The sequence below is a fragment of the Macaca fascicularis genome, chromosome 1 (assembly GCF_037993035.2).
Source record: "Macaca fascicularis isolate 582-1 chromosome 1, T2T-MFA8v1.1".
Lineage (NCBI taxonomy): Eukaryota > Metazoa > Chordata > Mammalia > Primates > Cercopithecidae > Macaca > Macaca fascicularis.
The window spans coordinates 141,554,076-141,572,986 of record NC_088375.1 but is presented as its reverse complement, the minus strand read 5'-3'; the positions used below and the strand labels follow the sequence as shown (position 1 = coordinate 141,572,986).

The window sequence follows — 18,911 nt, the reverse complement described above, 5'->3', positions numbered from 1 at the left end:
CAAAAACCAAAACCAAAAACAAAACAGTGTGTTCCAAATAGGACTGGTTCAGTATATCTCAAAAACACAGGATAATGGCAGAAAATATACTTGTCAAGTTAAATAATAATTGATCCTAAGCAAAGGCAAAGCTAAATGAAATAGTTAGCTATATATCACTATCTAATTGAAAACATGGTTCCAAATATCTTAAATTTAGTATATCTTATGTTAGTTGCTTTAAGCAATAATCCATTATCCCAAGAAATCAAATTTCAAAAGAGACTGTAATAAAACTTAGAGGCCCTTTTACTTTTTAATACTTCCATTTAAAGGATGTGCTCATATAATGGCCACAAAGGTTTGCTAGAGTAATGTAGTGAGTAATTCCTCATTATTACCCAGGTAGGAACTTAGAATTTGCTTGCATAGAGGAATATGTCAGAAGAGATCAATATTAAACAATGTGGTCCTGAGAAATGTATAGAAGGGGAATATTCTTCTCTGCTTCTTTTTTTCCCTTTATGAAAGAACCCAACAAACAAAATATCTGTTTTTTGTGTCAAGAGAATCTTACCTACAAAGTCAAACTGTAAAATGTCTTTATGGGTAAACACCAAATAGGATTTGCTGAAATAATGAATAAATTAATGATTTATATAATCAGAGAAAACATAAAAAAATGATACAACAAGGCTGGGCACAGTGGCTCACACCTATAATCCTAGCACTCTGGAAGGCCAAGGCGGGCAGATTACCTGAGATCAGGAGTTTGAGATCAGCCAGGCCAACATGGCGAAATCCTGTCTCTACTGAAAATACAAAAAAATTAGCTGGGTGTGGTGGTGTGTGCCTGTAATCCCAGCTACTCAGAAGGCTGAGACAAGAGGATTGCTTGAACCCAGGAGGTGGAGGGTGCAATGAGCTGAGACTGCGCCACTGCATTCCAGTCTGGGCGCCAGAGTGAGACTCCGTCTCAAAAAAAAAAAAAAAAAAGATACAACATACTATATAGCCAAGAGCAGTGACTCACACTTGTAACCCCAGCTACTCAGGAGATCCAGGCGGGAGGATCGCTTAAGGGCAGGAGTTGGAGATCAGACTGGGCAACACAGTGACAACCCATCTCTAATAAAAATTTTAAAAATTAGCTGGGCATGATGGCTCATGCCTGTAGTCTCAGCTACTCGGGAGGCTGAAGTGGGAGGATCCCTGCAGCCCAGGAATGCAAGGCTGCAGTGAGCTATGATCGCCACTACACTCCAGCCTGGGTGGCAGAGAGGGATTCTGTCTCCAAACAAAACAAAAAAAGCACCTCCTCCTCCACCATATTATGTAATTAGCTTGGTGGAAAAAGAAAAAAGCACAATTGACAAAAAAAGTGGATTTTTCCAAGCACATCTAATCAGGGTTAGTTGTTGCTCTCATTTTTAGACAGTTCTCGTTTCCTACAACTTTCATAAGTTAACAAAGGCTTTTCTGGGTATACCGTTCCCACTCCATTTCCCTTCTTGGAGTTTTAAAAGCTTATTATCCATCTCACTAGAGTCAAACCCTAAATAATGGATGATGACAGTGGAAAGTTTCATATTTTTACTAAAACTGAAAACAGTAAACTTAAATTCAAACTGCAAACTAATGTACAGTGTGCAAAATTAATCTGAATTCTGGTTCCCACCTTATAGCATTACCCTAAATCTCTTAATAAAAATTATCCATTGGTTACAGAAAACATCTCAGGAAAATAATACTAAGTTCTGGGAATTCTCTGGTCTAGTGTTATTCAGAATCTTATTCTTTGGGATAAAAGTGCTAAGGTAAGCCTGATTTATAATTAGAGGGAAAAAGAAACTCTTTCATGTCTTTCCAAATCCTTTCTATTCCATAAGGTCCTGTAGAAGTTTGTTTTTTTTTTTTAGACGGAGTTTCTCTCTTGTTGCCCAGGCTGGAATGGAATGGCATGATCTCAGCTCACTGCAACCTCTGCCTCCTGGGTTCAAGTGATTCTCCTGCCTCAGCTTCCCAAGTAGCTGAGATTATAGGCATGTACCACCAGGTGTGACTAATTCTTGTATTTTTAACAGAGATGGGTTTTCACCATGTTGGCCAGGATGGTCTCGAACTCCTGACCTCCGGTGATCCACCCGCCTCAGCCTCCCAAAGTGCTGAGATTACAGGCGTAAGCCGCCGCGCCCAGCCTTGAAGGCCCTGTAGAAGTTCTACCTCCTCTATGAAGCCTTTCCACACTATTCTGTCTAAAATAATCTCTCTATTCATAGATGCCTTCTTTTTTTACCTTTTTGTAGTACAACTACTTACCATACAAACTAAATCATTTTAATCTGACGTGATGGTCTTCTGATGTGCCAACTTGGCTGGCTAGGCCATAGTCCCCAGTTATCAAAACAAACAATCTAGGTGTTGCTGTGAGGGTATTTTGCAAATGTAATTAAAATTCATAATCAGTTGACTTTAAGAGAGTATCCTAGATAGTCTTGGAGGGCCTGATTCTATCAGTTGAAGGGCCTCAAGAGCACCACTGAGGATTCCCTGATGAAAAAATGTTGCCTGTAGACAGCAGCTTCAGCCAATGCCCAAGAATTCCAGCCTGCCCTTCCTTATTGCCTTCCGTATGGATTTTAGATTTGCTCAGCCAGCCCCACAACTGTATAAACCAACTCCTTGCAATAAATCTCTTTGTATCACTTTTGCTTCTCTGGTTGAACCCTAACTAATACACCTGATTAAATAATATGTGTATGTGTGTGTGTGTGTGTGTGTGTGTGTGTCTCATCTTCCCAGTCAGACTCAAGGGCAGGAACTTGAGAATATAACAATAATAACTTACTGTACATTTACCATGTGTCAGATACAGTGTTAAGTCTTTCAATACATGAACTCATTTTATCCTTACAACCACCTGATATGAAAGTATTATTAATCTCCATTTTACAAAGCCTAAATAATTTGCCCAGCTTATATAGCTCAGAAATGGCAAAGCTGGAACTCAAACCTAAAGTTCTTTTACTCCAATGCTTACACTCTTAACTATTACAATGGATGGGGCCCTTCACACACAAACGGAGAGAGAAAGACAGAGAGGCATGCAGAGAAGAAAGCTATGGAACACAAAATAGACCACGACTGTTAAACAGATATAAACTGTTTTTTTTGTTGTTGTTGAGACAGGGTCTTGCTCTGTTGCCCAGGCTGGAGTGCAGTGGCGCAATCTCAGCTCTCGGCAACCTCTGCCTCTCAGGTTCAAGTGATTTTCCTGCCTTGGCTTCCTGACTAGCTGGGATTATAGGCGTGCACTGCCACGCCTGGCTAATTTTTGTATTTTTAGTAGAGATGGGGTTTCACCATGTTGGCCAGGCTGATCTCAAACTCCAGACCTCAAGTGATCTGCCCATCTCAGCCTCCCAAAGCACTGCGATTACAGGTGTGAGCCACCGTGCCCAGCAGTAAACTGCTTATTACAGTTTGTTGACAATCTGTCCTCCCTAACTCCTAAGCCATGATTTCAGCTCGGAGGTAATGCTCTCAATGGGACAGCTACAGCAATCTTCCAGGAAATTTTTGAATTACAATGCTAGGTTACAGCAATGACAAGTAATGGGGTACTTGCCCCAGATCAAATGAAGTAAGTCAAGGACTTGAGAACCTTCTCTATGTTCAACAGATATGTCAGAGCATCATTCAGTGTTAGATTACCAGGTTAATTAGTTCAATTCTACTTTATCTTCATAAAATCTGTGATGCAGGTAGGACAGAGATACTTTTATTTGAACCTGTATAATGTAGTTAAAGCAAGCCAATGAAATAAAGTCACTTATTCAAAGCCACACAGTATAGCACAAGAAAAAGTGAGGCTGGGGCTTTCACTTCAGCCTAGCATTTTTTCTAATAGACTGACATGATACGGTTTAGCTACTAGTAATTGAGAAGTTCTTCATAGGGAGTGGGTTGTACCACTAATATCCAACATTTAAAAATGTACATGGTGTTACTAAAGGAATAAGACAGATTTTCATAAGCCACATATGAAAGCAATCAGATTCCTCAAACTCCCCTCTTTGGGCATTTGCATTCACTGTCCTTTCTCTGTAAATGCTTTTTGCCTAGATTCTCACACAATTGCTTCCTCTCATCAGCTTCCAATTCAAAATGCCATCTTTTCAGAGAGGCTTTTCCGGTTAAGACAGCATGCCCTAGCCATTCTCTACTAAATATTGCTATTACATTTTTGTTTTTGTTTTTTTTTTTTTTTGTTTTTAGGCGCAGTTTCGCTTGTGTTGCCCAGGCTGGAGTGCAATGGTGCGATCTCGGCGATCTCGGCTCACCACAACCTCTGCCTCCTGGGTTCAAGTGATTCTCCTGCCTCAGCCTCCCTAGTAGCTGGGATTTCAGGCATGCACTACCACACCCAGCCAATTTTAATTTTTTTTAGTAGAGACAGGGTTTCACCATGTTGGTCAGATTGGTCTCAAACTCCCAACCTCAGGTGATCCGCCCACCTCGACCTCCCAAAGTGCTGGGATTATGGGTGTGAGCCACCACACCCGGCCAGTTATTACATATATTTTCATTGCACTTATCAGAACCTTATTAATTTACTTGTTTTTGTTTTTATTATACACATTCCACAATAAGAATGTAAGCTCCTTGGCTGGATGTGGTGGCTCACACCTATAATCCCAGCACTTTTGGAGGCCGAGGCAGGTGGATCACCTGAGGTCAGGAGTTCGAGACCAGCCTGGCCAACATGGTGAAACCTTGTCTCTACTAAAACCACAAAAATTCGCAGGGTGTGGTGACGGATGCCTGTACTCCCAGTTACTAGGGAGGCTGAGGCAGGAGAATTGCTTGAACCCGGGAGACGGAGGTTGCAGTGAACTGAGATCATGCCACTGCACTCCAGGCTGGGTGACAGAGTGAGACTCCATCTCAAAAAAAAAGAAGAAAAAGCTCCTTAAGGCATGAATTCTGTCTTGCTTACCACAATATGCCTAGCACCTAGAAAAATAACTTAGATGTAGATGTTCAATAAATATTTAACTGACTGATAGATACCTCTTCTAAAATGGATTATACTTTTAATATTATTGCTATACGACAGTAGTTACCTTGAAAATAAATATTAAATAATAATAATAATTATTATTATTTTGATACTGGGTCTCATTCTGTTGCCCAGGCTGGAGTGTAGTGGTGCTATCATGGCTCACTGCAGCCTCGACCTCTTTTGCTCTAGTGATCCTCTCACCTCAACCTCCAAGTAGCTGGGACTACAGGTGCATGCCACCGTGCCCAGCTAATTTTTTATTTTTTTGTAGAGATGGATTCTCACTATGTTGCCCAGCTGGTCTTAAACTCCTGGCCTCAAGTATTCCTCCCACCTTGGCCTCCTAAAATGCTAGGATTACAGATGTGAGCCACCATGCCTGGTGCTGGTTAAATTATAAAGAATAGGAAAAATAAGTGAAAGGAAAGATTTTGCCAACTTTTAAAGAGAATAAAAGAACCCACACTTTAAAACTTAAAACTTAAGCAAATAATATCTGTGGAACCTCTTTTGGATCTTCTGTGCCTCTTTATAATCTTCCTTAGTTCACAAAGATGAAATTGACTGAAGATTTTGAAGGGAATCTGTTCAAAGGTTATACACAGGATACTGTAATCCTTTGATGAGCATGTGTTTACTAAGCATGACTTTAAGATTATGCAGTTTTATATTTATATACTTAAAATTCAGAATTAGCAATTTTATTATATGCTTTGGTTCTCTTCAATCCACTTAAGAAAAGAACAGTCCATGCACTAATACAGGCAGAGAGAGGCAATCAGTTTAGATTCCACATTTCAAAGCAGTAATGACCAGGACCAGAAGTATGTGTGGATATTGCCATAATTCATGAAATGGCCGGGTAATTACTTAGGCAGATATTGTAAAACTGAACCATGGGAGAAACCAATTTAAAATATATCACATTTCAAGTTAGGAAGGGCTGCTTAGACTTTTAAAAAAGGTATAATCTGCAATATAAAACTTATATGAATTATACACACACACACACACACACACACACACATCTGTTGCTTTCCTCTAAACATCCAATAATTTGCACATTTGCATAAGTGGCTTCATATTGTTTTACTTTCAACATCTCTATATATTTCGGATATCTCGATAATAGCTAGATTTTGATTTTTTTTTTTTTTTTGGAGGTGGAGTCTTGCTCTGTTGCCCAGGCTGGAGTGCAATGGCGCGATCTCAGCTCACTGCAGCCTCTGCCTCCCAGGTTTCAGCGATTCTCCTGCCTCAGCCTCCTGGGTAGCTGGGATTACAGGAGCATGCCATCATGCCTGGCTAATTTTTGTAATTTTAGTAGAGACGGGGTTTCACCATGTTGGCCAGGCTGGTCTCAAACTCCTGACCTCAGGTGATCCACCCACCTCGGCCTCCCCAAGTGCTGGGATTACAGGCATGAGCCACCGTGCTTGGCCTGGATTTTGATTTTTAAATACAGCCTCACAATCTTTGTCTTTCAACTGAATCATTTGGTTCACTGATAATATACTGTAATTACCATCATATGTGGGTTTAAATATACTCCATCTGATGCCATGGTAAGCCACCCAAATCTCCTTCTCCAGGATTGGAGCACTTATTCCTTCAGCACTGGGAGTATAGGTAGCAAATAGCTCTCAGCTGAGTCCTTCTTTAGGCCTGCCCTCAGCTAGAGTACAGCCTTGCCCAAGGTGATACCTCCTTGCAAGGATGGGGGTAAAGGTGGGAATCTGCTTCCACTGACTGGTCAGTGAGGGGGATAAAGGTCTGGACCTTTGCAAGGTCATCCAGCTCCAGAATTCCCTCTAGGGTTGACCTTTAAGGCCTTTGTTACTACTGCAGTGCAGTTCAACTTTTCCCTCTGACTTACTCTGCTTCCTCACTCTCTACAGATGTTAATCCCAAGAGCCCAACTTAATCAACTTGCTGCAGGCAAATCTTAGTCTCTAAGTCTGCTTTCCAGGGAATTCAATCTGTGACATCTTTCATCTTATTATGTATTTTTTTTTTTTTTTTTTTTTTTTTTTTTTACTTATCCTGCCTGTTCTGTTTCTTTTTCTTTACTTTCTTGCCTTCTTTTGGGCTAGTCTTTTATTATTATCTTTTTTTCCTGAGAGACTGAGTTTTGCTCTTGTTGCCCAGGCTGGAGTGCACTGGTGTGATCTTGGCTCACTGCAACCTCCACCTCACGGGTTCAAGTGATTCTCCTGCCTCAGTCTCCCAAGTAGCTGGGGTTACAGACATGCACCACCATGCCCGGCTAATTTTGTATTTAGAGGTGGGGTTTCTCCATGTTGGTTAGGCTGGTCTCGAACTCCCAACCTCAGGCGATCCACCCGCCTCAGCCTCCCAAAGTGCTGGGATTACAGGTGTGAGCCACCGCACCTGGCCTCTTTTATTCTTTTATTATTCAATTTTTTCTATGTTAGTTTGGAAATGATACACTCTTTTTCTATTCTATAGGTTATCCTAGAAATAATAATATGCATCCTTGAATTATCAAAGTCTAAAGTTAACTGGTTGATTCTTTTATCCTACTCGGCAATATTGTAAGGACTTAAACACTTTAACTTCCTTTATCCTTCTCCCATTTTATATGTAATTGTTATTCTAGGTATTGCAGCATATAATGGAATCATATAATATTTGTCTTTTTGTGTTTGGCTTCTTTCACGTAGCATAATGTTTCCAATATTCATCCATGTTGTAGCATGTATCAGAATTTCACTTTTTTTAAAGGCTAATATTCCATTGTATCTATATATGATGGACAGTTGGCTTGTTTCCACCTTTTGGCTACTGTGAATAATGCTACTGTGAACCTTGGTGTGCCAGAATCCATTTGAATCCCTGATTTCAATTTGTTTTGGTATATATACCTAGAAATGGATTTACTGGATCATAAGGTAATTCTATGTTTAACAATTTGAGAACCCTCCATACTATCTTCCTGATTCTTTTTCTTTAAATCTTTTTTTTTTTTGAGACAGAGTCTCCCTCTGTCACCCAGGCTGGGGTGCAGTGGTGTGATCTCAGCTCACTGCAACTTCTGCCTCCTGGGTTCATGTGATTCTTGTGCATCAGTCTTCTGAGTAGCTGGAATTACAGGTGTGTGCCACTACACTCGGCTAATTTTTTGTATTTTTAGTAGAGACAGGTTTTTACTATGTTGGCCAGGCTGGTCTCAAACTTCAGGAGTCAAGTGATCTGCCCACCTCAGCCTGCCAAAGTGCTGGGACTACAGGCATGAGCCACCATGCCCAGCCCTGATTCTTTTTTACATATTACAATTCTCTGTTAATATTATCCATTGTTTTACCTATTTCTTCTACCTTTATTCCTATTTAATTGAACATGAATATAAACAGTTATTTTTATATCCTTTTTGAATAACTCTAATATCTGGATCATCTGCAGATCTGCTTCTAGTATCTGTGCTTATCTCTTGATTTCTGGTCATTTTATTTTGTCTTTTGGCATTCTTTGTACTTTTTCACATAATGTCTCCAGAGAGGGTTTCCTTCTGTCTAGGAGACAAAGGTAATGGTAGCTGATTACCTTAACAAAATCAGGGGCTGTTTGAAGTTGAGGCTCTGTTGTAGCTCTGGGTAAAGCTCTAGCTACTTATGTCCAAGGATATATATCCCTCTAGGATTTTTAACTGAGAGCTTGGTATTCACTGGGGTTTCTCCTTCTGGCAAGTTCATAACTCTAATCTGTATCTTGTGAGACTGCCAAAGTGTCTGCTCTGCTTTTCAAAGGTTTTCCAATGCAGTTTTTAACCTCCCATTCTGCAGAGCCCAGGAATTGGCAAATATCCCAATGGGATAACTGGCTGTATGCATGAGGTTCCCCTGGTTTTCTACAAAGGCTCTGCTGGTTTCTTGTCCCCAGTAGGGGCTTTCCGCCAATATAAGGTTTCTGCTTCTCAGACCCCTGCCCATGCCCAGAATCAGCAAATTCCCCCCAGGGTAAAAGAGACCATAAAAGTCAGCTCACCATTCTGAGACTCTTTTAGTTTACCTTTACTCCTGGGGTTCATTCCTTTAAGGTCTCAGCCCAAAGCATGGTGTGCCAGGGTTCCCATCCCATCCTTGGTTGGATGTAGTAGATTTTTATTACCCTAGCCCCATAAGACTGTATATTTCAATTTTAGATCATACATCTCCAGTTAATAGCAGCCACAAAAACTAGGCTCAGCTCTTTAAAATCTTATCCTCGTGGCTGGGTGCAGTGGCTTATGCATGTAATCCCAGCACTTTGGGAGGGCAAGGCAGGTGGATCACCTGAGGTTAGGAGTTTGAGACCAGCCTGGCCAACATGGCGAAACCCCATCTCTACTAAAAATAGAAAAATTAGCCAGGTGTGGTGGTGGGTGCCTGTAGTCCCAGCTACTTGGGAGGCTGAGGCAGGAGAATCATTTGAACCTGGGAGGCAGAGGTTGCAGTGAGCCGAGATTGCACCATCGCACTACAGCCTGGGTGTCAGAGCAAAACTCTGTCTCAAAAAAAAAAAAAAAAAAAAAAAAATCTTATCCTCTCCCAGATCTTGATCAAATAATTCCCTCCTATCTTGTTAGCACTTTGTGGCTTTAAAATATACTTTTTAAAAGGTTATTCTATTTTTGAGATGAAGTCTTGCTCTGTTGTCCAGGCTGGAGTGTGTTGTGGCAGGATCATAGTTCACTACAATATAAAATTCCTGGATTTAAGGGATCCTCCCACCTCAGCGTCCCAAGTAGGTGGGACTACATGTGTATGCCACCCTGCCTGGCTAAAATATACTTTAACAATATTTGTTTTGCTTGCTTTTTAGTTCCAATCCCACAATTGCTATACAATATTAGTACTATCTTAGCTTAGTACTACTGACTTTAGTACTACTAGTTATGATAGATTTTAAGAACATAATCCCAAATGCAGGATAACTCTAATTTTTTAAAAGCCAGTCTTAGGAAAATGATGTATTTTAGACTCAGAAAGCTCTTTCACTATCTTCAGGGTTTGATACGCTAACCATTAAATTATGCTAGAATTATGTTCTGTTTTCACTTCTTATAAATTAAAGGGAAATTAAATCAAAGTGAAAAGTAATGAAGCACTTCAACTCTAATTTACTCATGACAGAATATATACCAATATTTGCCTTACATTTGAAGGATATTGTAATAATACAAGATATTTAAAAGCATATCCATTTCATTTTGTCTTAATCTCTTAGAACAGTCTTTGTAACATTACCAGATGATGTTAACAGGTCTTCCTGGAGGGCTGTGGTGGGGACATGGTTTTTTCTGATCAAGTATATTTGCTCTGTCTTGGAGATGCATAACACACATTGGTATTTAAAAGACCCTAAGAAGTCCTCAGTAAAGTCAGCTGTTATCTTTATTTAACCCTGTTTCCAAGTACATCTGACCAGGGACATATTTTATCCATGGAATATCTATTAATGTGCTCCAAGGTACCTAGTTTGAGAAACGTGGCCTAGAGAAAGAGAAATACACATTTCAAATAGTTTTGGTTATTTGTATGTTTTTGAACTTGACTACCTCCTGTTTCCTCCTTCACTGAAGGCTAGAAACTGAGTTTTGTGGGGTTTTATTAGCTTCATTAAACTGTCACTTCTTCTGTCAGTCTTTTCTGATGTAGGGTAGCAGAAGGAGTATGAGCTTCACAGAGAGACAGAATTAGGATCAAATTCTGGTTCCATTATCTTGGGCAAATTCTCCTGTCTCTCTGGGTCATAGTTCTTTATCTGTACACTATTATACTAAGGATTAATGAACATGTAAAGTACCCAGTACATTGGCCCCGGAGGTACCTCCTATCTTAAAATTCCTCAAGGATCTAGAATGGCCAGTTGGAATGAACATAGGATTGCTATCTTTGAACCTTGACTTAGGACTCTTCTTTACTAACTCATTCCCCTCCCTTGCCTAGTTAAGAGACTGTAACACTCCTGCGGAATAACGCGCTTTTGTATCCTGACTGATGGAGCACCTCGTGTTAAACTGGTTTTTATTTTCTTAGAACTTGGGGAAGCTCCAGGTTTCCGTCTTATGTTCCCATAACAGTTACTATCTTATTTATTTTACCTTACTGTAATTACTCATTTTCTTTCCTCATCCAGTGTAAGTTTTATAAGGTCAAAGACATTTTTTCCCTGTTATATGCATGCACCACTGGCCTGGGTAAAGAGTAGCCACTCAATAACTATAGAATCTTTAATAAGTTATAATAATTGGAACTCCCAAAATCATTATTATTCAAATATAATCCTGAGATGAAGTGTTTTAATATTCTTTATATTAGAAAGTACAGGTAGAGGCCAGGTGCAGTGGCTCATGCCTGTAATCCCAGCTCCTTGGGAAGTCAAGGAGGGCGGATCACTTGAGGCCAGGAGTTCGAGACCAGCCTGGGCAACATGGTGAAATCCCGTCTTTGCTGAAAATATAAAAATTATCCAGGCGAGGTAGTGCAAGCCTGTAATTCCAGCTACTTGGGAGGCTGAGGCAAGAGAATCGCTTGAATCTGGGAGGCAGAGGTTGCAATCAGCTGAGGTTGCACCACTGCACTCCAGCCTGGGCAACAGAGCGAGACTTCATCTCAAAAAAAGAAAGAAAAAAGAAAGTACCAGTAGAAAACAAGGAGTTAAATTTACTTGAAATTCTCAAATTTTTAAAATATAGGTCTACAGAATCAATGATCACTACTAGAAATCTTAGACTGATAGTCATTTTTCTGAGATATATCCAAGCACTAGGATAGAAACAGAATAATATTCTTTTTAGATACATTTTGGTATTCAAGAGTAACTCCATTTATTCAAAAGATGTGTTCTAGAAAGTCTGCCTTTAAATAAACTTTTATAGTCTAAACATTAAAAAACTCATCTGATTGAAATAAACTAAAACTTAAATATAGTTAAAAATATATATATATATCTAAAAAATAAAAATACCTCTTTGTATTGAGGATGTCCCACATTAACTTATCTATGTGTAATATATTTAAATTTCTGAACACTGGAATTTTCAAAGTGGGGAAAACTTTACTAACGGGTCATATCAAAAAGCTAAGAAGATTAGCACAATTCTAATGTCAAATTAACTTTTATTTTTAAAAACATCATTAGTAAGTATGTAAGTAGTAAATATAGTGTGTTATGAAGAGGCTTTTTAGTAAACAGGAAATTTAAAATACTTACTATTATTTTCTTACAGTCCTTTCCTCTGCATAATTCTGTATAGGTAGAATACTGCACATATATAATCCAGCTTCCAACAAAAACTGCTAACCAGGAAAAGAAAAGATATTTCATCCGCACATATGAGAAGCGAGCCTGTGAGTAAAAAAGAACATAACAATCATTCATTCAGCACCAAATCAGCATTCGATGTCCTAGAACGTGACTTCTCACCCTTCTTGGAATAACCCAATATATATTCTAGGCTTTCATATGGCAATTCTAGAACAAAGTGCACTTTCACGGAGTCCAAACAGCACTGGTGTCAGAAAAGGAAGCCCCTTGGTCCTGCCAAGGAAAAAGGGAACAAAATATCCTTTAAGATGTATAACCTTTCAAATACCACCATCATCCAAAGCTACTTTTTAGGCACAAGCACGTGTACCACGCTACCCTGGGCCCCTTGTGAGATCAGGTAAATAGAGGTACAATTCCTATTTACTAGAAGCTTACAAAAGACTGTTTCACATAAGAATCTTAAAGGTCTTTAGGAAAATCATGATAAAAATCATTTTGTTTTAAAGAAATAAGAACAGAGAATCTGGCTATTTGTCTAATGTCTCATACTGACAACCAGAACCAGAAATTAAGCTCTACAGTCATTTCTATTTCCCTATTGTATTCACCAGGGCTTTATGTTCCTTTTGTTCAACCAACCAAATGTTTCACCTAATAGATATTCTGGAAACTGAGGAGATGCTAACAACTGTTAAAGGAGAAATGACTGAAGAAGGGTTAAGATATAGTAAAAATAAATTACTCTTTGCATGTCAACTTGTAAAGCTACACAATAGGATCCTCTTTGCATTGTTTTGTTTCCAGTGCTCTTGTGTTCTAATTGCAACTCGGGCTGGTTGATGCCTTTTTTCCATCAACTACATATCAAACAGTTTCATCTTCAAAAGTGACACTTGAAGTCAAGACTAGTTGACATTTATTTTTTGAGTCTGTAGCACCCATGGTCTGGTTTTATAAACAGCAGAACTGAGGACTACGAAGAGAATTCGGCAGAATAAATTAAAGATACGTAAACAAACAATGAAAAGCTAGTTTTGCTTTTACAATCACGAGCCAGTTTCTCACACTGGGAACAGTAGGATACTGTGGGCACTGTGAGCATGCAAAGAAGCAGAACGAGATGAGACAGAAGCGCACCTGCAGAAGACAATGAGTGCAAACGAAAAAGAGACTCAGGAAATACTGAATTCTGTTGGCCCTATTTGTGGTTTAGATATCTTTGTGAGGTTAACAGATGGTGAATCCCTGTACCAAAAGGCTTGAGTACAACGAATTCTCAGTAAAATTGTAGGTCTTTGAGCTTTATTATTAAAATTAAAAAGTGCCTTTAATGCAAGATACTTTTGAATTGCTCTAAGCAAAAAGAAAATTCAGATTAAACCCCAAATTAAATCACATAAATGACAATGGGGTATATACCATGGGGTTTGTTTGAAAGATATTTAAGATGACTCGTCTCTAATAAGAGGTCTGGTCATCAGATAGAAATTGACATGTACTAACATTGTGAACCTAAATAAGATGAAATGACATAATGCCTATAAAATATAAGCATATTGCTGGGCACATAGTAAGTATTCAGCAAATGTTAGCTAAATCAATTTGCCAGTCACTGGGCAAGAAGCCAACAATACTGTCAGTGGCTATCATCTTCTTTTCGGACTTGCCAAAAAGAAAACTGAATCTGAATCTGATCAAGCCTTTTAGCTGCAGCTACCAGTTTACAGGAAATACATGAGACAGAGGAACACAAGTGACACTTAAGTGACACTATAAGAATATAATCAGCAAACTCCAGCCTGTGGGAAACACTGTAATACAAACAATCCAGTTTCTTCAACAAATAAATTACAAGGAGGGAGAAAAGGGGAAGGGGAAACTGAAAAAATAAAAACCATTTAAAAAATATATTAGGCTAGATGTGGTGGCTCACATCTGTAATCTCAGCACTTTCGGAGGCTGAGGTAGGAGAATCACTTGAGTACAGGAATTTGAGACCAGCCTGGACAATATAGTGAGCCACTGTCTCTATGAAAAAATTTAAAAATTAGCCAAGGCCACCCTGGAGCTCACGCCTGTAATCCCAGAACTTTGGGAGGCCGAGGCAGGCGAATAACTTGAGGTCAGGAGTTCGAGACCAGCCTGGCCAACGTGGTAAAACCCCGCCCATACTAAGGGTGAGAGGATTGCTTGAGCCTGGGAAGCAGAGGTTGTAGTGAGCCAAGACTGCACTGCTGCACTCCAGCCTGGGTGACACAGAGAGACCTTATTTCAAAAAATGAGAGAAATATATCAAATAATTACAACACATGTATCTTTTTTGAGTCCTGATTCAAATGAAAACCTGTAAAAAATGACATTTGTAAGACAATTGAAAATTTTAAGAATGACAGTATACTTGATGACAGTAAAGGATTATTTTAGTTTTTTTTAGGTGTGATAATGGTTCTGTGATAATATTTAAATATTTTTCTTTTCTCTATCAAATAGCTATGTTTTTCTACTTTTTCTGGCATATGTTTAAATGGAAAAACACCCTATGAACTGGATTGCCCAGTGACTACTTGTCATGATAAAGAATGCCAAACATTTTTGAGAGGAAGTTAGATTGATGATGTTCCCAGCAGGGCATGGGCATCACCTGTTGTAGACATAATAACAAAAGGAGTGAGACACATTTTTCTTCCAGCTTGCCATGGAGAATTGCTGTGATTTGGGGATAACACAAAGTAGTAAAAGGACCTTCATGGGTCCTTTAATATCTGCAGATCCTGCAGCCTCACATTTAAAAATAATGATTGAAGAAACAGCCATAAATTACATCTGTAGCTATTAACCAATTTAATTTCCCTGTGTGCCACTCACTAAAATGTTTCTAGCGGTCTGTTCTGTACCAATTACCTAGATAATGTAGTCTTTGATTAAGAAATGTCATCTGACCTTTTTATTTATGCTGAACTATTCACAATGACTGCCCAGCAGTTTTTTATTCTGCAGATTGTGTGCCTAGCTGGTAATGGTATGTTGCTTTATTCCTCATTGTGTTCCTGAAAAGCAGGGTAAGAATTTTCGTAAATACACTATGGCAGTGATTCTCAAATGGACTTAGTTTGCCCCACAGGGGACACTTGGCAATGTCTGGAGACGTGTTTGGTTTCCCAACTGGAGGTTGCTACTGAAATCTTGTGGAGTAGCAGCCAGAGATGCTGCTAAACATCCTACAATGTACAATGTAGCCCCCCACAGCAAAGCACCATCAGGCCCACAATGTGTTTGAGAAACTCTGTACCACAGTTACACAATAAAATGAAAACAAAAATTGTGGGGTTGAAAGAGCCAAATTTGTACGACAGTAGCGTTTTATCTTAAATTAGCCTTTAATGCATAAACTATTACTCAATTTTAAAAATATAACATCTGTCTGGAAATAACAGAAGCAGTTATCACTAAATGATTGCCAATATTTTATTGTAAGCCCATGATGACACAAAATGCCAATTCTACTCTAAAAAATAGTAATAATTTTTCTTCTTTTAAAATACTGTTTGATTTCATTGTGATAATTTATTTCAAAACAAACCTGAAAATCTTTGCTCTTGTTTGTAACTTTACATTAAGTTTTAAAAATAGGCAGAAAGAGGCAACATACCAAAATTTAGCCAGTTAAGACTACTTCTGGCCGTGCAGTGGCTCACGTCGGTAATCCCAGCACTTTGGGAGGCTGATGCCAGGGGATCATCAAATCAAGAGATCGAGCCCATCCTGGCCAACACAGTGAAACCCCGACTCTACTAAAAATACAAAAATTAGCTATGCGTGTTGGTGGGAGCCTGTAATCCCAGCGATTTGGGAGGCTGAGGCAGGAGAATCGCTTGAACCCAGGAGGTGGAGGTTGCAGGGAGCCGAGATCATACCACTGCACTCCGGCCTGGGCGACAGAGTGACACTCCGTCTCAAAAAAAAAAAAAAAAAAAGGCTACTTCTATTATCTATTTTTCATACTCTGCATCTTTCATAAACTTGTAAAGCACAAAGTCCTTTTACTTTACCCCAAATTACTCTATACACAAATGTTCTTTATTTTGAGAGTGGAGACTCTGTCTCAAAAAAAAAAAAAAAAATGGCAATATGATTCTACTGGTCACTGTTTTAGCATTCTTAATCTTTTTAAGAGGTGAATTTTTGTATTTATAGAGAGAATCTGAATTATTCTTTGATCTGAAGTTTAAAGATTTTATTTGCAGGAGCATGTTCTGTGTTTTGATTTTATGAAAAATCAGGAAATAAAGTTTCAATAAAAAACATAATTTTCACATTTTCTCTGAATGCTGGTTCATATTTCTTATGCTTAGAGGCTGACAGCATAACAAAATGCCAAGAACAACTAGGGAATTAATTGCATGGGGTGATTCTCAAGCCTGTGACTAGGCTCCACAGTAAAACACTATTTCAAAGAAGTGTCAAAGTAAAAGAAATAGCTCGTGATACATTAAGTGAAAAAAATCCGCTTTCAAAATCCCATGTATGATATGTTCCCAATTTGGCTTTTAGAAAGAGAAATCACCAAAAAACTTTAGAAACTGCAAGAAAATAAACAAAACATGAAGGGTTGTTGTCTCAAACTGTCAAGAGGTGGTGGGATTATGGATAATTTTAATTTTTCTTCTCTTAATTTTCTATAACAAATATGTATTACTTTTTAAATTAGAAAAATCTATTTGCATATATGTGTTTAATGTACGTATTTATATATGTCTCTAAGATCTACAAGTCTCTTGATGCTTAAAAAAATCTTTTTTACTGTAAAATATTAATATAGAATTATATAAAATATATAAATACAGCTTATATTATAATTATAAAGCACATATCTAAATAACTACCACTTGGGTAAAAATACAGAATTTTCTGGCCAGGTGTGGTGGCTCATGCCTGTAATCCCAGCACGTTGGGAGGCTGAGGCGGGCAGATCACTTGAGGTCAGGAGTTCGAGGCCAGCCTGGCCAACATAGTGAAACCCCATCTCTATTAAAAATACAAAAATTAGCTGGGCATGATGGCATGTGCCTGTAATCCCAGCTACTTGGGAGGTTGAGGCAGGAGAATCACTTGAACCCAGGAGGCAGAGGTTGCCGTGAGCTGAGATTGTGCCATTGCACTCCAGCCTGGGTGACAAGAACGAAACTCCGTCTCAAAAAAAATAAATAAATAAAAACCCCACAATTTTCTAATACCCTCACTGACCCCCAACCTCCCAACATGCTCTTGACTACCATGATAATCATCTGTTTATGTGCCTTTCTAAGTAGTTTAACTACTGATCATGTATCCCTACAATGCAGAGTTTGATGTTGATTGTTTGAACTTTACACAAGTAGAAGCCTATTCTATTTCGACTTGCATCCATCCCTCAGCATTATACCATGAGATCTAACCATGCTGATACATATAGCCAGTTTGTTCATTTTCTTTGCTGTAGAGTATTCCACTGATTTTTCAGTAAGTAATCTTTATACTTTTATATACAAAGAATATAAATATTTAAAAATGTATATTTTTCTCTTCAACTTCTGTAAGGAAAAAAAATCCACATAATATGGAGCTGCATTCTGTGCCAGTCACTGCAGGAGATACTCTGTGTATCCCATATATTATATTCAATGTTCCTGAAAATCATAGACTTAGAAGGTTTGAAAGAGACTTTGGAAACATATATTTCAACCACATGCTGATGTGATATTAGGCTTAGAAAGCTGAAACAGCTTTGGCTCCAACTCTGTTGTGCCAGGAGGAAGTCTAAAGGTTTTACACAGGATGTGTCACAGACATGCCCTGGGATGGGTGCAATTCTAGGTCTTAGCCACTGAGGAAGTGACTTCTCCTGGCAAAAGCTGAAGACTATAATCCTTTTCCTTGCTCCAGCTGCTTTAGAGAACACAGGCCAGGTACATGTTGAAAAAGCTTCAAGGCTAAGAAAACAAAAGGCATCCCCAGGGTTAAAAAAGCAGGCATGCAGATGGGTTTTAATTAACAATTAGACAGCCAGCATCTTACAGAGCATATGGGAGGAAGGTGTAACCTCCACTAGCAATCTATATATAAAAGGAATGTTGGCATTTGCAATTGCAGGTGAAAAGAACTCATCATAGGGATCTTCAACATCCCAGTGCAGAAGGACAAGGATAAGCAAAAACACTAAGTGTTTTGATTTTCCATTGCTATATAACAAACCATCTAAAACTCGGAGGCTTAAAATAACTATTTGTCTCTCATGGTTCTGAGGGATGACCGGACTAAGCTAAGCAGTTCTCTCTTTAAGGTTCTCATGCATTTGTGATCAAGACTGGAGCCATCTGAAGGACTATGTGGGTTGGATGTGCAGATAGATGGCTTCTTCATTCACATGTCCAACCTCTCAACTGAGGTGGCTGGAACAGCTTTATGTGGCTGGCTGGGCTTCTTCAAAGTTTGGTGGTGTCAAGGCAATTGAACTTCTTACATGATGGCTGACTTTGCTCAGAGTAAGTGTTCCAAGACAGCAAAGGGAAGGCTGCATCATTTCTGTAGAATTCTTTTGGTTAGAAATGGCCAGCTC

At 38.9% G+C, this 18,911-nt stretch overlaps 1 protein-coding gene across 2 annotated transcripts in view; it reads right to left on the bottom strand.

The window, feature by feature from the left end:
- DIPK1A (divergent protein kinase domain 1A) overlaps positions 1–18,911 on the bottom strand; it is a 119,928-nt gene that overhangs the window by 22,648 nt on the left and 78,369 nt on the right. For both annotated transcript variants that reach the window (XM_005542713.5, XM_015452525.4), the window contains exon 2: positions 12,260–12,394. In XM_005542713.5, the coding sequence (XP_005542770.1) occupies positions 12,260–12,394 (135 nt within the window). The remainder of the gene's footprint in view (positions 1–12,259; positions 12,395–18,911) is intronic.